The sequence below is a fragment of the Nerophis lumbriciformis genome, linkage group LG05, assembly GCF_033978685.3.
Source record: "Nerophis lumbriciformis linkage group LG05, RoL_Nlum_v2.1, whole genome shotgun sequence".
NCBI classification, from domain to species: domain Eukaryota; kingdom Metazoa; phylum Chordata; class Actinopteri; order Syngnathiformes; family Syngnathidae; genus Nerophis; species Nerophis lumbriciformis.
The window spans coordinates 22,491,687-22,516,807 of record NC_084552.2 but is presented as its reverse complement, the minus strand read 5'-3'; the positions used below and the strand labels follow the sequence as shown (position 1 = coordinate 22,516,807).

The following is a 25,121-nucleotide window of genomic DNA, read 5'->3' as shown; positions in this document are numbered from 1 at the left end:
GTGGCGGGTGATTTAAAGAAAAAGTATTGAAACAAAATTCCTGGTCTGTGATGTCATCATGGGGAAGCAGGGCAGACTGCTGCTTGCTTCCGCCCGGAGAGGGCGGGGCTTGTGGGAGCGGCGTGTCCTGCTGGCTCGAGGAAGTTTTTCCCCGTCCTTGGCGACGTTTCCGGGACGGGAGCGACGCGCCGATCGGCACCAGCTTGCCTTCATTCCCCCACATCATCCCCCTGCGCTCCCTGGGGGAAAAGCGCAGCGTCTCTGCCTCCATGGCGCGCAGCACCTCCCAAGAAGCTTCGTCCTGAATGTCCAACTCGGCCAACTTAGGTGCGGAAGAGCGGGTCTGCTGACGACCTACTGTCAAGACTTGGTCTTGAGAGTTTGCTTTTCCAGGATGCAATGGAAAGTTGGCACGGGCGAGACGGGAACCAAGGTACATGATTTATTTATTAAAAAAAAGATCAAACAAAAAGCGCGCACAATGGCGGAGAATAAACTATGAAAAAACAAAAAGACTATAAACATGGAACCAAAACTTACTGTGACAAGGGACATGAAGCAGGATCATAGAGGAGTGTGCAGAAGCATATATGGGGTGCGGTATGGGGTGCGAGGTCGTCAGAAAAACAAACTGAAAAACACTGAACTTAAATACTACAGACATGATTAACGAAAACAGGTGCGTGACTCAAGACGTGAAACAGGTGCGTGACGTGACAGGTGAAAACTAATGGTTGCTATGGTGACAAGACAAGGGAGTGAAAAGCCAGAAACTAAACAAAACATGACTTAAAACAAAACATGATTACACAAACATGACAGATATCAACCGATACCGATATCAACCGATATATGCAGTCGTGGAATTACCACATTATTATGCCTAATTTGGACAACCACATATGGTGAAGATAAGGTACATTTTAAAAAAATTAATAAAATAAGATAAATAAATTAAAAACATTTACATAGAAACTAGTAATTAATGAAAATGAGTAAAATTAACTGTTAAAGGTTAGTACTATTAGTGGACCAGCAGCACGCACAATCATGTGTGCTTACGGACTGTATCCATTGCAGACTGTATTGATCTATATTGATATATAATGTAGGAACCAGAATATTAATAAATGGGGGATTGAGGTTTTTTGGGTTGGTGCACTAATTGTAAGTGTATCTTGAGTTTTTTATGTTGATTTAATAAAAATAAAAAAATAAATAAAAAAAAACATACCGATAATAAAAAAAACGATACCGATATTATCGGACATCCCTAATAATATGTCTTACCTTATACACTTACACAAACTTTATTGATCCACAAGAGAATTTTTTATTTTTTACACATCAGAATAGTACACGTATTTTGAAGCACAGTACAATCCATCAAGCTTACCAAAGTCGTCCTAAAACATTTTGATAGATTTTTGAGCGCCGTGTGTAATGGTCTATATTTTCAATGGAACATATAAAATGTTGATGTTGTTTACTTGAGTCATATTGCAGTCTACACATATCTCTTGTGTGTGACTGCCATCATATTGCAGTCCACACGTATCTCTTATGTGTGACTGCCATCTACTGGTCACACTTATCATTTCACCATGTACCAAATAAAATAGCTTCGAGGTCGGTAAGCACATCAACAATTATTCCGTACATTTTTATAAGGCGCACTGTCGAGTTTTGAGAAAATGAACAGATTTTAAGTGTGCCTTGTAGTCCGAAAAATATGGTATCTAAAAATGATGATGAATCAAATTATCAAATTGGTTTCTGTGAACAAATGCTCTATTGTTGGAGAAAAAAAGCACAAATGGGCTGACTTTTTCACCAATCTAAACTGGTATACACATTTTTTTTTTTACAAATCCGCAAATATGAATGCTGGGCAGGGTTCCACTGTAGTTATGATGACTTATTTATTTCATGAGTGTGTACGGTACGTTATGAAGGGGAAAGCGCGGTGTTCATGTTGTTTATACTTCTAGGTAGTGTTTAACTTTGTCCACTTCCTCTGATAAAATGCCTAAACATTCCGCTTAATGACTCACATCCCCTGTTCTCTTTCTACATTTGTGCCCTCCCTCCGTCTATGTTTTTTTCTCTCTCTTTCGCCACGTCCGATCCTTGTGACTCCCCCATTTTTTTTACACTTTTAGAAAAACACAAGACATGCTGACTCACCTCACACCATCAAACTGGGTGTGTGCACGCTGCATGGGGCCACATGTAACCTATTAACACAAATGCGGGTGGGGGGTTTGCATGCAGAGACACACTGGGGTCTTTCAGTCCAGCCGTGCATCAACTACTCTTTGTAGTGAAGCCCAAGTCAAACACTGTTTAGTATTTAGACATTTAAAGTGCGAGTTCTACATAAATGCTGCATGTTTTTTTATGTGCGTGGCAGTGCGTACTTGAGGCCAATTTATGAAATTACAGTTCCCTCTGCACTATGTCGAACCACAAGCTATTTATAACAGCAAAATGAAGACGTTTTTTCTGAACTAATAATACTACCAGTAATTATCTCAACTTCAAAGGTTTTAAATATTCAGTTTACTGTCATGACATCAGGCTGCATTTGTGTTAAGATGTTTACTCATCTAAAAGTTGAGTTTATTTCAAGGTTACATTAGAATAGAGCTCTTGTTTACAAATTCACCATCCAACATGTCCAAAAGATAGTAGGAAGAAGCAGAAAAAAAGGACAGGACTGTGGTACCTCAACTTACCAGCTTGTTGACCAAGCTCGTAACTTAAATTGATGGTCACAAACTAAAACATAACAAAAAGCAGGCCCAGATCGTACCGGTACCTCACACTACTCTTAAATTGACGTGCCACTGTATATACTCGTCTATTTAGTTAACAGTCGCCTGTAAAAATGACCCACTACTTATTTCTGCCACCCGCTATCTAATTAAAACAAGATAAAAAGTGGCATGATGTGAGTTCATGTTTACATTCTGACAAAAGTGACCATCAAAACATTTAGTGCTGTCAAATACAAACCCCGCTTCCATATGAGTTGGGAAATTGTGTTAGATGTAAATATAAACGGAATACAATGATTTGCAGATCATTTTCAACCCATATTCAGTTGAATATGCTACAAAGACAACATATTTGATGTTCAAACTGATAAACTTTTTTTTTGTGCAAAAAATCATTAACTTTAGAATTTGATGCCAGCAACACGTGACAAAGAAGTTGGGAAAGGTGGCAATAAATACTGATAAAGTTGAGGAATGCTCATCAAACACTTATTTGGAACATCCCACAGGTGAACAGACAAATTGGGAACAGGTGGGTGCCATGATTGGGTATAAAAGTAGATTCCATGAAATGCTCAGTCATTCACAAACAAGGATGGGGCGAGGGTCACCACTTTGTCAACAAATGCGTGAGCAAATTGTTGAACAGTTTAAGAAAAACCTTTCTCAACCAGCTATTGCAAGGAATTTAGGGATTTCACCATCTACGGTCCGTAATATCATCAAAGGGTTCAGAGAATCTGGAGAAATCACTGCACGTAAGCAACTAAGCCCGTGACCTTCGATCCCTCAGGCTGTACTGCACCAACAAGCGACATGTGTGTAAAGGATATCACCACATGGGCTCAGGAACACTTCAGAAACCCACTGTCAGTAACTACAGTTGGTCGCTACATCTGTAAGTGCAAGTTAAAACTCTCCTATGCAAGGCGAAAACCGTTTATCAACAACACCCAGAAACGCCGTCGGCTTTGCTGGGCCTGAGCTCAACTAAGATGGACTGATACAAAGTGGAAAAGTGTTCTGTGGTCTGACGAGTCCACATTTCAAATTGTTTTTGGAAACTGTGGACGTCGTGTCCTCCGGTCCAAAGCCGGATTGTTACAGGCGCAAAGTTGAAAAGCCAGCATCTGTGATGGTATGGGGGTGTATTAGTGGTAGATGGGTAACTTACACAACTGTGAAGGCGCCATTAATGCTGAAAGGTACATACAGGTTTTGGAGCAACATATGTTGCCATCCAAGCAACGTTACCATGAACGCCCCTGCTTATTTCAGCAAGACAATGCCAAGCCACGTGTTACAACAGCGAGGCTTCGTAGTAAAAGAGTGCGGGTACTAGACTGGCCTGCCTGTAGTCCAGACCTGTCTCCCATTGAAAATGTGTGGTGCATTATGAAGCCTAAAATACCACAACGGAGACCCCCGGACTGTTGAACAACTTAAGCTGTACATCAAGCAAGAATGGGAAAGAATTCCACCTGAGAAGCTTAAAAAATGTGTCTCCTCAGTTCCCAAAAGTTTACTGAGTGTTGTTAAAAGGAAAGGCCATGTAACACAGTGGTGAACATGCTCTTTCCCAACTACTTTGGCACGTGTTGCAGCCATAAAATTCTAAGTTAATTAATATTTGCAAAAAAAAAATTACGTTTATGAGTTTGAACATCAAATATCTTGTCTTTGTAGTGCATTCAATTGAATATGGGTTGAAAAGGATTTGCAAATCATTGTATTCCGTTTATATTTACATCTAACACAATTTCCCAACTCATATGGAAACGGGGTTTGTAATACATTTGTTGAATTGGATCAACTACATTTTTAAATTTTAGATGAATCATGATTAATCACGGGTTTTACTCGCATGTGTAGTTTAAATTATCATAAAAAAGAGCCAAATATTTGGACACAAATGTAATTTTACTGTCAGAATGTCCTAAAGGAAACATTTTTAAATGTTTTACATGAACGCATGTTAATAATCATAACTTTTTTTTTTTTAAGTGCAGTCTGGGTTTATTTTGAAGTGAAATTTACCAGCGAGCACAGCAGTCAGAGTCTCATCTTTGCACTGTCTACACTGACTGTATAACGACACACCTTTAAGGTACTATCCATGATTAAGGTAAAGGAGCATGTACGCTCAAAATGAATTGCGCGATTTATCTGCAACTACACATGATTAATGCAATAGCTTTTTGTGATTAATCACATGTATTAACTTGTTATTTTTGACAGCCCTAAATAAGTTTTTCCTTTTTTTTGTCAGATTAATTAAAGCGTCATTTATTTCTAATGAAACAGCTAATGATGCTGGCTATCTTAACATTCAGGGATTCCGCTTGATTAAATGTGGCGCTCCCCTACAGCATTTTTATTACCTCCACACCTTGAAAACAAGGGCTTTTTTGTACTTGAAAACAAATTAAGGTAATATAATATATTATAGCCCCCGGAAGAAATCACGTCTGATGCTATTTTATAACTTTTATTACCAAATTTATGACAACAAACAACGGCACAATTCCAACAGGTTTACCTCCCATGAAAACACTTTCGTCTCCTTGAGTCTTCGCTTACCCCCCCGGACACACAACAACACTTCCTCATTCTCTGCCAATCACCTCTCAGGCACGGACGGTGTGTTTACAAACATGGGAAAAATGTATGTCGAATCCAAACCACACGACCATAAAACATTAACATTAGCTGGTCGTTACATCATGAATTAATATATATATAGCCTAAGTGATGTACCGAAAACTTGACCACCGGAAAAAAACGTTGATCAACGAACACCGTGTTACCGAAACCGGATGTAAACAAAACACACGCCATTGTTTGGAGCGTTGTCAGCATGTCTGTGATGTGGACGTGATTTTTATATACCGTATTTTTAGGAGTATAAGTCGCACCGGCCGAAAATGCATAATAAAGAAGGAAAAAAACATATATTAGTCGCACTGGAGTAACCAACTGATAACGAGCCTGGTATGTTAACGTAACATATTATGGTAAGAGTCATTCAAATAACTATAACATATAGAACATGCTATACGTTTACCAAACAATCTGTCACTCCTAATCGCTAAATCCCATGAAATCTTATACGTCTAGTCTCTTATATGAATGAGCTGAATAATATTATTTGATATTTTACGGTAATGTGTTAATAAATTCACACATAAGTCGTTTCTGAGTATAAGTCCCACCCCCGGCCAAACTATGAAAAAAACCTGCGACTTATAGTCCGAAAAATACGGTATATATTGTAGATATACCCGCGGACAGCCATCTACAAAATGTGCAAATATTAAGAAGACAGTGGCGACTTTTAAGAAGAAAAAGTCCAACTAGAGCAGGGGTGTCAAACTCAAATACAGAGTGGGCCAAAATTTAAAACTGAACAAAGCCGCGGGCCAAGGTTGAACAAATTAACCTTTTTGATAGGGACCCAAACAAGTTTTGCATTAAATATTGAACAAGCAAGGCTTATATAACTTTATAGTGACATGCAAAATCGAGTTTCAAATAATAATAATAATAATTTAAAAATATGAATGGCATATCAAATACAATTTAAATAAAAATTGAATGCCTCTTTTCTATTTGCAGCCTTCTGAGGTAAATATCAACATTAACTTTTTCCACAGGCTAATAAATTTGAAATAAAATAATGAATAAACCAACCATTCTGGACTTTAAACTGCTCAGTTAGCAACACACTGATCTAATCTGATGTGCCTGAGCCAGATACCTGGCATCTTTTCTTGGATGCTAGTTCATTAATGTCGGGGCTCAGGCTTTGAGTTGAGGTAACCTTCATTATCCAACCAAGGTGTTCATCAGTCATTATATCTCGTATTCCACAGTCTTGGGGGCGTGCCTTACAGGCACTGATTTTAACGTCCTCTACGTGCTGTCGTCGCATCCGCTTTTCATCCCTTCTAACAAAGTGCCGGCCCAGTCACAAGATATGAGCGGCTTTTGTACGCACACATATGCGAATGCAAACGCATACTTGATCAACAGCGATACAGTATACACTGAGGGTGACCGTATAAGCAACATGTCAGAAATATGCGCCACACTATGAATCCACACCAAACAAGAATGACAAACACATTTCGGGAGAACATCCGCACCGTAACACAACATAAACACAACAGAACAAATACCCAGAACCCTTTGCAGCACTAACTCTTCCGGGACGCTACAAAATACACCCCCCCCCCCACACACACACCTTGTAGTGTCCCGGAAGAGTTAGTGCTGGAAAGGGTTCTGGGTATTTGTTCTGTTGTGTTTATGTTGTGTTACGGTGCGGATGTTCTCCCGAAATGTGTTTGTCATTCTTGTTTGGTGTGGGTTGACAGTGTGGCGTATATTTCTAACAGTATTAAAGTTTGTTATACAAGCACCCTCAGTGTAACCTGTATCGCTGAAGATCAAGTATGCGTTGCATTCACTTCTGTGTGCGTGCCAAAGCTGCACATATTATGTGACTGGGCCAGCACTCGTTGCACTGGACGAAAAGGGGACGTGACGATTTTCGGGAGGGGCACTAAAATTTGGGAGTCTCCCGGGAGGGTTGGCAAGTATGAGAATTAGCGGTGAATGCGGTGTACCGCGGCACCGCCGCTGTATATAATCGGCGGGCCAGCTCTAGTGTTAATTTGATATCGCCTCAAGGGCCAAGTGAAATTACACGGCGGGCCAAATTTGGCCCGCGGGCCAGAGTTTGACCCCCATGAACTAGAGCAACAGCGCCAAGCAAGTGTGACGTCATGTTCGTTTCAGCCTCCTTAGTCAGGGACATCGAGGGACAGAAGTAGAGTCTCACACCACGAGTACATTCTATAACACCAGAAGAAGATGCTAGATTTTTTGCTAGACGCTTTTTTTTATTTAAAAAAAATCATGAAAAGTCTGTAAACACTTGAAAAAATCTCAACAAAGTACCATGTAAAAAAAAAAAGCAGCAATAATTGAAAATATGGCAAAACGATAACAAAATATAATAATAAAAACAGATTTGTTTTAAATATATGTATAAATGTTTTGAGCCTTTTTAAAGAAAATCAAATCATAACAAATTAGGCAAATCACTCGATGACGTCATTGTGACCACACCCATAACCACGCCCCAAACGGCACAGGTATCTTGGCAGTTTAGTGGAAACCCTGACATTGAATTACTTAATTATCCGTCCATCCATCCATTCATTTTATACCGCTTATCCCTGAGCCAAAGTTAATTGTTCTGGGGGCGGGGGGATTGTGATTACAATATATGTATATTTAGATTAGCACGTAGCATGAAGTTGCTACTCTTGCTTTGGATAGCATGGCGCAGTGTTTTTCAACCAGTGTGCCGCGGCACTAATGTGCCGTGAGATACAGTCTGGTGTGCCGTGGGAGATCATCTAGTTTCACTTATTTGGGTTAAAAATATTTTTTTGCAAACCAGTAATTATAGTCTGCACATTATGTGTTGTTGTTGAGTGTTGGTGCTGTCTAGAGCTCGGCAGAGTAACCGTGTAATACTCTTCCATATCAGTAGGTGGCAACCGGTAGCTAATTGCTTTGTAGATGTCGGGAACAGCGGGAGGCAGCGTGCAGGTAAAAAGGTGTCTAATGCTTAAACCAAAAATAAACAAAAAGGTGAGTGCCCCTAAGAAAAGGCATTGAAGCTTAGGGAAGGCTATGCAGAAGAAAACTAAAACTGAACTGGCTACAAAGTAAACAAAAACAGAATGCTGGACGACAGCAAAGACTTACTGTGGAGCAAAGACGGCGTCCACAAAGTACATCCGAACATGACATGACAATCAACAATGTCCCCACAAAGAAGGATAAAAACAACTGAAATATTATTGATTGCTAAAACAAAGCATGTGTGGGGAATAGCGGTCAAGGAAGACATGAAACTGCTACAGGAAAATACCAAAAAAAGAGAAAAAGCCACCAAATTAAGAGCGCAAGACAAGAACTAAAACACAACACACAGGAAAACAGCAACAAACTAAAAATAAGTCAGGGCATGATGTGACAGGTGGTGACAGTACACCTACTTTGAGACAAGAGCAACATTGATACACGCTTGGTTATGCTTTAAACTCATACCCAACAATTGACTTTAAACTTTTTACTGTCAACTGTGTTTCGTTTTTTAATGATTTCTGCTGGTGGTGTGCCTCCGACATTTTTCAACGCAAAAAATGTGCCTTGGCTCAAAAAACGTTGAAAAACACTGGCATGGCGCATGTAGAGATTGTATGATTTGGCTAGAATGTACTAACTGGTAAGCGAGTGAATGCATCACCTCCCGCAGAAGCCCATTATATTTTTGTCCCGTGTTAGACATTTTCCTCTTGAGACCCTCCCCCCGTTGACTGCATTGCTGCTCACCAATTCATTCAAGTCCCGCTTCCCACATGTAACCCAATCCTTGTGTGCGGGCGTGTGTGTACGTAGTGTCCTGGAGTACACGGATTGGTCTTCCCACTTACCCACTGTGTTGTTAACTCTGTAGATTCTCAAAGGAAGGACTCTCAACACAACTTGGGCTTTATTGCTAACAAACAAACTAGTTACAATGGGAATCATTCCAACGCTAAAATGATTTTACTAGTCAAGATGGCTGTCTTCCAATAAAAAAAACCCAGTCAGTTTTATTTAAACATTAGAATACCGTAATGACTTCCATTCTAATCCTGAAGTAATAATGAGTCTGGAGGCGAGGGCTTTTCAAGGATGGGTTCATTACGCGGGTAAAACATTACCATGATTTGTTGCCATGGCGCCAGTCTCCTTGTTGTTGGGACTGATGGAGCAGGTGGCTGGATGAACAAACGACACGCTGGCAGGCAGGACTGCCAGGACGACTGGTGGTGTTCTTCAAAAGGATTACATGAGTGAGGAACATCACCAATTTTCCTCCAGAATCGACTCAAAAAGCCTTTCCTAAAAGGGCCTCAGTCAGTCAGATCCTAATAAAGACACACGTGGCGAACAAAAGAGGAAAGATGAGCGTTGCAGCTCTTGAGTCGAAGATTAGGGGGTTTCTTCTCATATCCGCTCCAAGCTGAAGTCTCTGGTTATACTGTTCGCAGCACGTGCGTCACATTTGAGCCAAAAGTATCCTCGCATTTTTGTAGACAGGCAAGGTTGTGATGAGAAGCTGTCGATGTTAAAGGACTCCATGAGGATTGAGGATTTTCTATTGACTCATCGCTCTATTGGGAAACAATTACCAATCAATTAATCAGCGATTGGGCTGAACTTCTTTAGTTCCCTTTAAAAAGGGTCGTATTTTTTTTCTTACAATCAAAACACTTCCTTGTGGTCTACTTAACATGTAATGATGGTTCTTCGGTTAAAATTTTGCATAGATTATATTTTACAGAGTGTCTTCGATACGCTTTCTGACCGTCTCTTCAGGATGCGCCGTTTTGTGGGCGGTCTTATTTTAGTAAATCCACCTCAACTGCGTCTTCTCCCTGTCAGCCATGTTGTAGTTTTTAGCGCTTCCATAGTGGGTCTACTGACAGATATAAGTTAGAACTATACGCTACTTTGTATTACAAATGGCAACAGCGGAGGATACATGTACATGTATGAGCCGGTATGCCCCACAACAAAAGAAAAATAAGGGTCTTATTGACTACAACAGACCTGGGAAAATTAAGGCCCGGAGGCCGCATGCGGCCCGTTTAGCTTTTCAATCTATATATATATATATATATATATATATATATCAGTGACGTGCAGTCACTAGAGGCAGGTGACGCGGGGCCTCACCTGCCATCACGGAAAGAAAAAAAAATGTAAAAAGAAAAAAAATTAAATAAATTGTTAAATGTATCCAGTGATTATACTATAAAGTTATTTTCCAGTTAACTTCACCAGTTTTAGATTATTTTTATTCAAAATCGCTGAATTTTCACATTTGCCGTTCAAATACTGAGAAGAGACGGTGCTGTGATCAGCAGCCAGTTGAGGCACGACACTCAGTTGTTCCTCACCATGGATTGCGGACTCGGCTAACTGCTGGCCTGCTGTGCAGTGAGACCGTATTGCTATATGAACTATATTATACATTTCCATAGTTTAGACTGCAGCACAGATTTCATATTTCATTCATTCACAACTCCTCCAACACGAACATTATTGTTTTTGCACTTTTTGGCTTCTTATTGAGCTGCTGCATTTTTTGGTTGGGTTGTTTATTTCTTTTGAGTAACTTACTTCTACATTTCTAAAAGGGGAGGTATGTAATAGAGTGATCTATGTTTGTCTGTTGCCATCTCCTGGTTAATGTTGGCTATAGCGTACTGTGGTTACTTTTTGGTTGGCCAACGATTTACGTGGTGTTGCGCACCTGACGTCAGGTGTGTTGAGTCTGTTCTGAAGTCTACAGTAGAGAGACGTACTTCATCACCTCGCCTGGTTATTGCCTCCAACCCAATATATTACATAAAGGTAAGACCATAATAACGTTTTTTTTAATTAAATCAAATTTTTGTGTGCTACAGTTTGTATGTGTAAAGTTAAAGTTAAATTAAAGTACCAATGATTGTCACACACACACACGAGGTGTGGTGAATTTTGTCCTCTGCATTTGACCCATCCCTTGATCACCCCCTGGGATGTGAGGGGAGCAGTGGGCAGCAGTGGCGCCGCGCCCGGGAATAATTTTTGGTGATTTAACCCCCAATTCCAACCCTTGATGCTGAGTGCCAAGCAGGGAAGAATGCTGGTATGAGCTTTTAAACATAACCCGTTAACTGCTGCCAATCAAATGGTGCCGTTTCGTTTCTTTTCTCCTCTGCTCCCCTTTTCCTTGAGGGGGGGGGGGGGGGGGGGGGGGGGGGCACAGGTCCGGTGGCCATGGATGAAGTGCTGGCTGTCCAGAGTCGGGACCCGGGGTGGACCGCTCGCCTGTGCATCGGCTGGGAACATCTCTACGCTGCTGACCCGTCTCCGCTCGGGATGGTGTCCTGCTGGCCCCACTATGGACTGGACTCTTACTATTATGTTGGATCCACTATGGACTGGACTCTCACAATATTATGTCAAACCCACTCGACATCCATTGCTTTCGGTCTCCCCTAGAGGGGGGGGGTTACCCACATATGCGGTCCTCTCCAAGGTTTCTCATAGTCATTCACATCGACGTCCCACTGGGGTGAGTTTTTCCTTGCCCGTATGTGGGCTTTGTACCGAGGATGTCGTTGTGGCTTGTGCAGCCCTTTGAGACACTTGTGATTTAGGGCTATATAAATAAAGATTGATTGATTGAGATTGATTGAATAAGATACTCTTTAGGGTTCATATGTTTGTAAATCTGACTGTGATGAAGTCAGTGCCTCACCAGCCATGAACCTCACCGCACGTCACTGATATATATATATATATATATATATATGTATATATATATATATATATATATATATATATATATACACACACAAAAATATATATATATATATATATATATATATATATATATATATATATATATACATATATATATATATATATATATATACATATACATATACATATACATATATATATATATATATATATATATATATATATATATATACATACATACACATGCATGTTTAACATATATAGATTATTTTCTTTCATGAAGACAAGAATAGAAGTTGTTGTATTACTTGATTCTGATGACTTGCATTAATTGGAATCAGAAAGGATTCACAGTAGTGTTGAAAACTTGAACAATTTCAAATTTACATTGTGTAAAGAAAAAAAAGTCCTCTTTTCTGTCCAATACCACATGAAATGGGTTGGTTTTTGGCATCTTATTTGTCCAGCTTCCATACACGTTTTTTTAAACTTTACAAGAAATACACTGACGGCAAACTCTGAAACTCTTATTTTGTTAGCGAAGGCAGGATGCTGCAGTGCTTTTATTGTGAAGACGGGAACTGTGCGGTCGATCTTTAGGCTTTTCACAGGAGGTACAGTGCGAGAGTATGTTGAAATAAAAAGTGCTTCTTGCCTTCCTGACGGTCATTTTTTTCTTAATACTGAACTCGCCGTGAATGTCAATCAAGTGTCGAAAGTGACGTCAGAGTAAAGATTGATGATCGCTAATTTTTAGGTCTATTTCTTTTAATGCCTGGCTGGCGATTAACTGACACACCCTGCGTGATCGACTGGTAGCTCGCAATCGATCTAATGGGCACCCCTGGTCTAAACTTTTAAATGTGTAATCTTTACTTATTTGAGAGGCAAAATAATATGTCCTTGCAAAATGAAACTATTTAAAATGTTTTGTTTCACAATTTTTTTTGGCATGTATTAATTCATGGTTAGCTTACCCCAGGGTTTGCACATCTCTCACTGCACACAAAGTCCCCCTTCCTCCTCCTCTCTTGTCTTCCATGCGCCTCAGGATCCCAGCCTGTACTCATTCCCGGCCTCAGAAACAGTCGGAAATTATCGAACTCTTTTCAAAAATGCTAAATTTTCCTCACTTTGGTGTTGAAAAAATCTCAGAAGGGCGCTACACTTGACTGAAGAGCTTCGAAGTCACAGTGACAAACCTCGACCTAAAATTCTGCAGATGTGCAGAAATCCCCTCAGGCTCACTTCAAAATATCAGAAAAAATATTCCTAGGGGAATAGAAGCTACTTAAGTTGCAAAGGGGTGGACCTACTCCCGATTTCCCTACATCTTCCATTATGTTCCATATGATGTACTTTCTGCATGCCCGAAGTCTCAGAGGTCCATCCAATATTGGCAGACAATCAAAACACATTGATCCCAGAATCCTCTTTGGACCACTTAATCACCTTTAAGTGGTGGGTTGAGTTCCTGACACTTCACAGGAGGATATTCCACACTGATGCAAACGAGTGCCACATCCGATATGACAACCAGTTGTTCGTCCCTCTGCAAGGAAGACAATGAACCTGCTAAGTCTCCAGGAATAGCTTGTGGGTCAGTGGCAGCTCAGGAGAGATGACATGAGCTTTCCAGCTTACCAGCGATTGACGCCACAACGGGTTGGATGTGTGGAAGGAGAAGCATCACTACTAAGGATCGAGACGCAGGACGTACCCCTGGTCATATTGGCGCATCTGTGTGAGCGTTGAAGCTTTTAACAATGTTCTGGTTCTATGTTAGGTTGGTACCTTGGACAATAAACTCACCTTTGATCAGCACACCACGGACATTCAAAAAAGAAGTCAACAAAGACTGTCAGCCATCCGAAAACTTAAAGGACTATACGTTGCACCTCATCTCCTGTTATTACTTTACCAAAGCACATAGCAGCTAAAATCATCGGCCTACCCACACCCAACATTTCAGACTTAAACCACAGGTCCATCACTCGACTGGCAAAAACAATAGTCCAGGATATCACTCACCCACTACACCAATACATCATCCCACTACCATCAGGGCGCAGGTACAGAACTATCACATTCCGGAGGGCCCGCCTCAGGAAAAGCCTTATCCCTGCAGCTATAGCCGCCCTTAACAGCAGGCCCGGCCGACCTGTCTGACAAGCCTGTAAATGTGTGTTGGTCATGTATGATGTATTTTTGTTATTTTTTGTGACGTGTAATGTCTATTGTTTAAATGTACGGCAGTGACAATGAATTTCCCCAAGGGGACCAATAAATAAATCTATCTGTCTTGTGTCGTTGGTGTGTTTTTTTACAAAATGCAATCTCCTGCCAGCTTTTTTTATATTACACTTTTGGATATTTTTACACATCTGTGCGCACGTTGAAGCTTTTAAAGACTTTACGGATCTTGACCAGGTTGTTGTGGTGTAAATTGAGACAACAAAAGCCCAGTTTGTTTCTTTGCAAATTGTTATCTACTGCCAGCTCCTGGCCCAGCATGCATATTACAGCATTGGTATTATTTTTCCACGTCGTAAATGGGTCATACTTGTATAGCGCTTTTCTACCTTCAAAGTACTCAAAGTGCTTTGACACTATTTCCACATTCACACACATTCACACACTGACAGCGGTAGCTGCCATGCAAGGCCCCAACCACGACCCATCAGGATTAAGGGCGAAGTGTCTTGCTCAAGGACACAACAGACGTGACTAGGATACGAACCAGGAACCCTCAGGCCAGGCCGTTCCCATGTTGTGCATGAACATTAGTTTCTAAAAATGTTCCTGTTCTTTACTAAGTTGTGCTAGTGTAAACTAGTCCAACTTAAAGGCCTACTGAAACCCACTACTACCAACCACGCAGTCTGATAGTTTATATATCAATGATGAAATCTTAACATTGCAACACATGCCAATACGGCCGGGTTAGCTTACTAATGTGCAATTTTAAATTTCGCGCCGAAATATCCTGCTGAAAACGTTTCGGTATGATGACGCCTGCGCGTGATGTCACGGATTGCAGAGGACATTTTGGGACAGCATGGTGGCCAGTTATTAAGTCTCTGTTTTCATCGCAAAATTCCACAGCATTCTGGACATCTGTGTTGGTGAATCTTTTGCAATTTGTTCAATGAACAATGGAGACAGCAAAAAAGAAAGCTGTAGATGGGAAGCGGTGTATTGCGGCCGACTGCAGCAACACAAACACAGCCGGTGTTTCATTGTTTACATTCCCGAAAGATGACAGTCAAGTTTTACCATTGGCCTGTGGAGTACTGGGACAACAGAGACTCATACCAGGAGGACTTCGAGTTGGATATGCAGACGCGGTACCATGAGTACGCGTGCAGCTGCGGCTTCCAAACATTTGATCGCTTGCCCGTACGTGCGTGCCGCTATTTGCATGTCACGTACGTAACTTTGGGGAAATATTTGTGCTGTATGAACTTTGGGGAGGTGAACGGTACTTTGGGCTGTGGGATTGAGTGTGTTGTGCAGGTGTTTGAGTTGTATTGGCGGGTTATATGGACGGGAGGGGGGAGGTGTTTGTTATGCGGGATTAATTTGTGGCATATTAAATCTAAGCCTGGTTGTGTTGTGGATAATAGAGTACCGGTATATATATGTCTTGTGTTTATTTACTGTTTTAGTCATTCCCAGCTGAATATTAAGTCCCACCCGCCTCTCACAGCATCGTCCCTATCTGAATCGCTCCCACTGCCCTCTTGTCCTTCACTCTCACTTTCCTCATCCACGAATATTTCATCCTCGCTCAAATTAATGGGGAAATCGTCGCTTTCTCGGTCCGAATCGCTCTCGCTGCTGGTGGCCATGATTGTAAACAATGTGCAGATGTGAGGAGCTCCAGAACCGGTGACGTCACGGGCATATCGTCTGCTACTTCCGGTACAGGCAAGGCTTTTTTATCAGCGACCAAAAGTTGCGAACTTTATCGTCGATGTTCTCTACTAAATCCTTTCAGCAAAAATATGGCAATATCGCGAAATGATCAAGTATGACACATAGAATGGACCTGCTATCCCCGTTTAAATAAGAAAATCACATTTCAGTAGGCCTTTAATATCTTCACAAAAATGCCCTATCCTGCCAACTATTGGTTTTACACTATTTACTTTACACTTTAGGTAGTTATTTTTACACGTTTGTGTTTACAGCACAACGTGCGGGAGCTGCCATGCAAGGTCCTAACCACGAATCATCAGGATTAAGGGCAAAGTGTCTTGCTCAAGGACACAACAGACGTGACTAGGATACGAACCAGGAACCCTCAGGCCAGGCCATCCCCATGTCGTGCATGAACATTAGTTTCTAAAAATGTTCCTGTTCTTTACTAAGTTGTGCTAGTGTAGACTAGTCCAACTTAATATCTTCACAAAAATGCCCTATCCTGCCAACTATTGGTTTTACACTATTTACTTTACACTTTAGGTAGTTATTTTTACACGTTTGTGTTTACATTGAAGCTTTTAAAGACGTTCCGGATCTTAACCAGGTTGCTGTGGTGTAAATTGGCTTTTTTTGTTTGTTTGTTTCTTTGCAAAATGTAATCTACTGCCAGCTACTGCAACAACAAGTATAATATTAATAATAATAATGGATTAGATTTATATAGCGCTTTTCTAAATACTCAAAGCGCTTCACAAAGAAGCGAGACCCTATCATTCATTTACTCCACATTCACACCTGGTGGTGGTAAGCAACATTTGTAGCCACAGCTGCACTGGTGTAGACTGACGGAAGCGTGGCTGCCAGTTTGCGCCTAATGCCCCTCCAACCACCATTCAGCACTGGGGGCAAGGGTGACAGGACAGACCGGCAGTATTTTGGATTGCAAGAGGCGAACCTGACGACTACCGAGGTCAACATTTGGTCCAACAGGAGCTTTGAAAGGCTGAAATCATGGGTATGACCTGCTTAGTGGCCTTGTGGTTAGAGTGTACGCCCTGAGATCGGTAGGTCGGGAGTTCAAACCCCGGCCGAGTCATACCAAAGACTATAAAAGTGGGACCCATTGCCTCCCTGCTTGGTACTCAGCATCAAGGGTTGGAATTGGGGGTTAAAAATAACCAAATGATTCCCGGGCGCGGCCACCGCTGCTGCTCATTGCTCCCCTCTGGGGATGGGTCAAATGCAGAGGATAATTTCACCGCACCTAGTGTGTGTGTGACAATCATTGGCACTTTAACTTTATTCCAGAACCATATCAATAATATTACCTTGAGCAACACAGTGAACAATCCACTTTTTTTATTACTATGCTGAAGTTTAGCGTTTCAAACAATGTTAACATCATTAGAACATAAGTTTAAAAACTTTACTTCATAATCAACTCCAGACCTTCTGCTTTGCATTGCAAGTACTTGCTACGTGCGCCACAAGGGGGAAACATTTCAGGGGGGGAAATCTGTCCTAATATTGTAAAGAGCATGATGTGGCCAGGAATACTTTTGGGGTATAATTATGTATTAGGTGTCTTGTCATGCAATAATTTACATTTGACATGCGCTTCTTCACACAAAACACCCACACCGCCCTACCCCACTGATCGCAAAGCCCTACACGTGTTATGCATTTAGGGCGGGGCGGCACCTAACTGACATGACAACGGTATCGTACCGTCGGCGTTTCAATTTCATTTTATTCAGGTGAAACCAACATTAGTTACGTCAGTTAAGTTGAATGTTAACGTTATGTTGACAGCGCATTTCAGATCAGATGATGTTTAAAGTAAAAGTGGAGTAAATTGCGTTTTGTTGTCCAGAGTTGGACTGGGCTATGGATGACAAAAGATCATATATTGAGAGAGGATGATCCACACGATGTCCTTCACAAAATACATTTGCAGTCCGTCATATCATCTTCTTTTATTTGCTTAAAAAATACTACGGACATGAGCTCGATGTCCTCAATGGTAGTTACGGCCATGTGTACCATCATCAGTGTTCGGAAAATTACTTTTGAAAAGTCATTATTATACTTACTAGTGACATTACCAAAAATTAAATTACTCTTTTATTAAAGTAATTCATTAGTAAGCAAAGTTATTAATGCGTTACTTTATAAAAATCTAAATATCTGGCTTATGCAGTCGAGAGACGTTTCATATTGGAGCAGAGTGTGCTTGTGAGTGTGCCTTTAAAAGGCGGAGCCGGATGCCAAGCGAGGTGTGACAGAGCATTAGCTCAGTTGTGTTTGTTAGCTTAGCAGTGGCAGTTTGTCGGCAGTTTCGGCAGCTCTGTTGAATGTTTTCACTGAGTTTGCTAAGTATAACAATTAACCTGAAATTTTTTAATGAAAGAAACAGCTGTTCTAAATGTGTCCACTGGATGTCGCAATAGCAATTACTGGTATCTTTGTAGATGATGCTACATATGTACAAATTTGTCTTGTGTTTCCCCTTGTCGCCTTCCAGCAGCCTACCTTTCGTTCCCGCGTCACGAGTGGTGTGTCTCGTTTCCCTGTGTTCCCTCTGGTTCCCTGGCTGCACTTTGGATCTCATCCTCCCGCCTAGGACACAGACTTTGACGCCTCGCTGTTGCCCCAACTTCCTGCCTCTCTCACGGACCTCCGAGCATGCCTTGCCCCTCTTGGACTTCCGCACCTCGCTCAACACTACCGGTAACACTCAACAGCTAATCACCACACACCGTTTACACTAAACCGGATAAGGTTATCCACACCTAACCTTTTCCGTGTCCACACACAGCAATGCCACCGTTTAAGACCCCCTCCCCCCTCTGTCCGCCGGCGCAACGCGACCTAGTACGCATGCGCGGAAAAAACACACGTCATAGCCATCTCCAGTGTTGCTCTTTGTACAAGTTCTTAGATTTAACTTATCTACACAATATCCAGTGTTGTGGATGAGGGGGTCTTAAACGGTGGCATTGTTGTGTGTGGACACGGATAAGGTTAGGTGAGATTTACCCCCTGCTTAATGTAAACGGGGTTTAGGCTAAATAATTATTAGTTTAAAAAAATTAAACGACTTAGTGTAGACTAGGGCTGCAAAAACTAATCGATTAAATCGATTAAAATCGATTATAAAAATAGTTGGCGATTAATTTAGTCATCGATTTGTTGGATCTATGCTATGCGCATGCGCAGAGGCAATTTTAATTTTTATTTATTTTTATTGTTATTATTATTATTTTGATTTTTTATAAACCTTGATTTATAAACTGCAACATGTACAAACAGCTGAGAAAAAATAATCAAAATAAGTATGGTGCCAGTATGCTGTTTTTTTCCCCAATAAAATACTAGACAGGATAGAAATGTAGTTTGTCTCTGTTATCCGATTATTAATCGATTAATCGAAGTAACAATCGACTGATTAATCGATTATCAAATTAATCTTTAGTTGCAGCCCTAGTGTAGACATGGCCATAGTCGCACACCACACATATTTGGGTTAGTTTTCACACTTCATATTATTGTATATGGTTATAAACAGGGCTAAAACGAAGTCCCTGCTGTCTGTGCCATGTTCTTCCCCTGTACACGTAACAAAAATATAAATAACGACAAATTAAGATAGAATACTATTGACCGCAACATGTAAGTGTGGAAAAAAAACAACAACATTATGATTTGTACATTTTCAGAATATGCTCATTCTATTTTTAAACAAGGAAAACAATCTGAAATTGTCTTTATTTTTAAATTATCATGCCGTGATATTACCAGTCCGGCCCACTTGGGAGTAGATTTTTGTCCACGTTGCCCCCGATCTAAAATTAGGCTATATCTACACTAAGCCGGATAACCCCTTAAACAAATAATTATATAGCCTAAGTCCCGTTTCAACCACACTAAACCAGCGTTTAAGGTTCCCCTCTTCGAACAAATATTTACACGGGTAAGTGCGCCGTGTATTTCTTAGCTTTGTATGGACTCATTGATCGTTTACAAACTGAGTTCGGAGAGGAAGTGACGCCAGAAAGACTACGGCCCACACCGGAAGTGACGTCAGAAAGAATGTGACACAGCCAGCTTCATAATAAAGCGGTTTCGGAACTCGGAGCTAACCACTGGAAATATGGAGGCGAGTCATCCAGACATGCCCGTGTTTCTCCTTCTTCTACATGTACAGACGCTTGTGGAAATCACACATGAATACCTTAAGAGAAAGCGATTGCAGCTATTTGGGATACAACACTTGTCAGACGGCAAGATAACTTTACAATGTCCTGGTCAGCTGTGATTCTACTGACCGAAAAACTCTGTCCATTTGTCGAAGGAGAGTCAACGAGAATGCGGGCTACCATGGATGTGACAAAAAAGGTAGCGTGTGCTTTGTATTACCTGGCCGTCGGGTGAAGACTACGGAAAATGACGAATGCTTTTGGACTGGCAAAGCAGACTGTATCAGTTATTGTCCACCATGTATGTCACGGACTCAACGTCTAGGTCCAGAGTATATGAAGTCACCAAAACGAATGGACAATGAAGGTGAAGGCAAAAGAGTGAGGAGTGTCCTGACCAGATATCTAGATCCCTAGATTGATTGATGTAAAATGTTCTTTGTCACGTTGTGTACTTACAATAAACTCCAATAAAGATTTGCTTAATTTACGATGGCTCAGGTGTGATTCACTACAAAAGGGCCCCACAGCACACTGGATTCCAGTTAATTGAAACACCACAACACTGGATATTGTTCAGATAAGTTACATTTAAGAGCTTGCACACAACGCAACACTGGAGGTGACTATGACGTGCGCATTTTCCGCGCATGCGTGCTAGGACATGTTGGACGGAGGGGATCTTAAACGGTGGCATTGTTGTGTGTGGACACGGATAAGTTTAGGTAGGATTTACCCTGGATAGTGTAAACAGGGCCTAAAGTTCTCTTTATTTTTAAGTTATCGTGCCGTGATTTTACTAGTCCGGCCCACTTGGGAGTAGATATGTGAATTGTGAAGTGAAGTGAATTATATTTATATAGCGCTTTTCTCAAGTGACTCAAAGCCATACTTGCCAACCCTCCCGAATTTTCCGGGAGACTCCCGAAATTCAGCGCCTCTCCCGAAAACCTCCCGGGACAAATATTCTCCCGAAAATCTCCAGATTTACAGCCGCAGCTGGAGGCCACGCTCCCTCCAGCTCCATGCAGACCTGAGTGACGTGTCAACAGCCTGTTCTCACGTCCGCTTTCCCACGATATAAACAGCGTGCCTGCCCAATCACGTTATACAAACACTGTTTCCATATGAGTTGGGAAATTGTGTTAGATGTAAATACAAACGGAATACAATGATTTGCAAATCCTTTTCAACCCATATTCAGTTGAATATGCTACAAAGACAAGATATTAGATGTTCAAACTCATAAACTTTTTTTTTTTTTTTTCAAATAATTAACTTAGAATTTCATGGCTGCAACACGTGCCAAAGTAGTTGGGAAAGGGCATGTTCACCACTGTGTTACATGGCCTTTCCTTTTAACAACACTCAGTAAACGTTTGGGAACTGAGGAGACACATTTTTGAGGCTTCTCAGGTGGAATTCTTTCCCATTCTTGCTTGATGTACAGCTTAAGTTGTTCAACAGTCCGGGGGTCTCCGTTGTGGTATTTTAGGCTTCATAATGCGCCACATATTTTCAAAGGTCTGGACTACAGGCAGGTCAGTCTAGTACCCGCACTCTTTTACTATGAAGCCACGTTGATGTAACACGTGGCTTGGCATTGTCTTGCTGAAATAAGCAGGGGCGTTCATGGTAACGTTGCTTGGATGGCAACATATGTTGCTCCAAAACCTGTATGTACCTTTCAGCATTAATGGTGCCTTCACAGATGTGTAAGTTACCCATGTCTTGGGCACTAATACACCCCCATACCATCACAGATGCTGGCTTTTCAACTTTGCGCCTATAACAATCCGGATGGTTCTTTTCGTCTTTGGTCCGGAGGACACGACGTCCACAGTTTCCAAAAACAATTTGAAATGTGGACTCGTCAGACCACAGAACACTTTTCCACTTTGTATCAGTCCATCTTAGATTAGCTCAGGCCCAGTGAAGCCGACGGCGTTTCTGGGTGTTGTTGATAAACAGTTTACGCCTTGCGTAGGAGAGTTTTAACTTGCACTTACAGATGTAGCGACCAACTGTAGTTACTGACAGTGGGTTTCTGAAGTGTTCCTGAGCCCATGTGGTGATATCCTTTACACACTGATGTCGCTTGTTGATGCAGTACAGCCTGAGGGATCGAAGGTCACGGGCTTAGCTGCTTACGTGCAGTGATTTCTCCAGATTCTCTGAACCCTTTGATGATATTACGGACCGTAGATGGTGAAATCCCTAAATTCCTTGCAATAGCTGGTTGAGAAAGGTTTTTCTTAAACTGTTCAACAATTTGCTCCATCCTTGTTTGTGAATGACTGAGCATTTCATGGAATCTACTTTTATACCCAATCATGGCACCCACCTGTTCCCAATTTGCCTGTTCACCTGTGGGATGTTCCAAATAAGTGTTTGATGAGCATTCCTCAACTTTATCAGTATTTATTGCCACCTTTCCCAACTTCTTTGTCACGTGTTGCTGGCATCAAATTCTAAAGTTAATGATTATTTGCAAAAAAAAAAAAAATTTATCAGTTTGAACATCAAATATGTTGTCTTTGTAGCATATTCAACTGAATATGGGTTGAAAATGATTTGCAAATCATTGTATTCCGTTCAAATGCGGCTTCACGGTGGCAGAGGGGTTAGTGCATCTGCCTCACAATACGAAGGTCCCGAGTAGTCTTGGGTTCAATCCCGGGCTCGGGACCTTTCTGTGTGGAGTTTGCATGTCCTCCCCGTGACTGCGTGGGTTCCCTCCGGGTACTCCGGCTTCCTCCCACCTCCAAAGACATGCACCTGGGGATAAGTTGATTGGCAACACTAAATTGGCCCTAGTGTGTGGATGTGAGTGTGAATGTTGTCTGTCTATCTGTGTTGGCCCTGCGATGAGGTGGCGACTTGTCTAGGGTGTACCCCGCCTTCCGCCCGATTGTAGCTGAGATAGGCTCCAGCGCCCCCCGCGACCCCAAAGGGAATAAGCGGTAGAAAATGGATGGATGGATGGATGTATTCCGTTTATATTTACATCTAACACAATTTCCCAACTCATATGGAAACAGGGTTTGTAACATCTACGGCTTTTAGAGAGAGCACAACTGCGCACACAACAAGGAGACGAAGCAGAACAACGAGGAAGATATAGCCATGGCGACGCCGACGACGAGTAAGATGAAGAAATACGCTTGTAAGTTCCAAAACGAATAGAAACAAGAATTTCAGTTTATCCAGGACAGTTCGAAGGGGAAGGGGTATGCTGCCTGTAAATTTTGTACATCAGACTTCTCCATTGAACACGGTGGCCGAACGGATATACTCACTCATGAACGGTCAGGGCACCACCGGTCCCAGCCCAGGGTTATGGGCCACCTCGCGAAATGGAGACCCGAGGGTGTAATTTCAAGGTTGTCAAGTATGCTCAAAGCGCTTTACATTGTGAAACCCAATATCTAATTTACATTTTTAAACCAGTGTGGGTGGCACTGGGAGCAGGTGGGTACAGTGTCTTGCACAAGGACACAACAGCAGTGACTAGGATGGCGGAAGCGGGGAATCGAACCTGCAGCCCTCAAGTCGCTGGCATGGCCGCTCTACCAACCGAGCTATACTGCCCCATATGAAATGAGTTAGACACCCCTGAGCTAAATGTTATTTCTAAAGGGAAAAAAACAGGCTATCACAGTGGCTATTGCACAGGTGTGCTTTAAAGCTCTTTCGGCCAATCAGCTTGCAGCACAGCCTGCCTGTGTGAGGATTGTGCCTATAAAAGCTGCATGGGCTATGAATAGCACCTGCAACGTGGTGTTGAACAGGAGCCCCCAACGTATCATGTGTAATTGTCATTCAATTTTACTCAAGATTGCACTAAACTTCAAGTTAAAAAATAGGATTTTTCAAGCGATCCATTGAATTAGCGCGGCTCTTTTACTTAGTAGGGCCGCCTGATCGATAGCTTCGATCGGACGGTGTGTTCCACGGTACCTCGCAGTCGTAGAGGTCCGTCAGCTGGTCGATGATCCACTCCTCCAGGTTGAGTCGCTTCCTCAGCTCCTTGCGGTCGTACTTGACGGTGACGCGTCCCTGCTTGCGGACCGGGGTCTCGGGCTCCTCCGTGGTGCCGGCCGGCGTCTGGAAATACACCCGGGGCTGAGGGCTTGTCTCCGGGCTTGTGACGGCCGCCATGCTCGCTCGGTTCGGCGGCGGGCGAGTAGATCCGGAGATGGGGGTGGTGGGTCGGGGAAGCGATGCTCGATTGTTTTTCGCCTGGCAGCGATGGAGGAAATTTGGGGAAAGAAAAGGCAAAAATAAATAACAAAAAATCCCTGGTTGAGGAAGAAGAGCCGCTTTTGTTGTCCGAGCAGCTCGCCCCCACTCGGACAGTTCCGGGTAAAGAGAGTCACCGCGGCTTAATGGGCTATTTACAGCATGCAAACCCTGCTTACATAAAAAAAAGGACGGCGGTCAACTCTTCTTTATTCAGTACAAAGAGAATGTCCTCTCCTCTCTTTCTCTTCAAGCGTGTGTGCGAGAGAGAGAAAGCGTCTGACGTAAGAGAGAGAGAGAGAAACATTACAAACGTTGACTTTCTTTTTGGTCTCCTCCCTCAAAAGTCAGGCCACGCCCACTTGTACGCTTCTCTGCATTGTCTTCCATACAAAACTCATTTTCTTAATAAAGCTTCCCAACCGTTATCCATACCGTACCTCACAAAATTATATATCTCACATGTCTGAAAAATATGACACAGCACTTCAAAAAAAAAAAAAAATGACACTTTGATACCATAAGACACGTTGTGCATACTTGCCAACCTTGAGACCACTGATTTCGGGAGGTGGGGTGGTTGGGGGCGTGA

At 42.0% G+C, this 25,121-nt stretch overlaps 1 protein-coding gene across 1 annotated transcript in view; it reads right to left on the bottom strand.

Annotated features, from left to right (window-relative positions):
• The window catches only part of ppp1r14bb (protein phosphatase 1, regulatory (inhibitor) subunit 14Bb), a 70,143-nt gene extending 45,343 nt beyond the window's left edge, over window positions 1-24,800 (bottom strand). Inside the window, exon 1 of the mRNA XM_061961085.1 lies at window positions 24,248-24,800. Coding sequence (XP_061817069.1) covers window positions 24,248-24,448 — 201 coding nt within the window. The 5' untranslated portion in view covers window positions 24,449-24,800. The remainder of the gene's footprint in view (window positions 1-24,247) is intronic.
• Window positions 24,801-25,121: the final 321 nt, after the last annotated feature.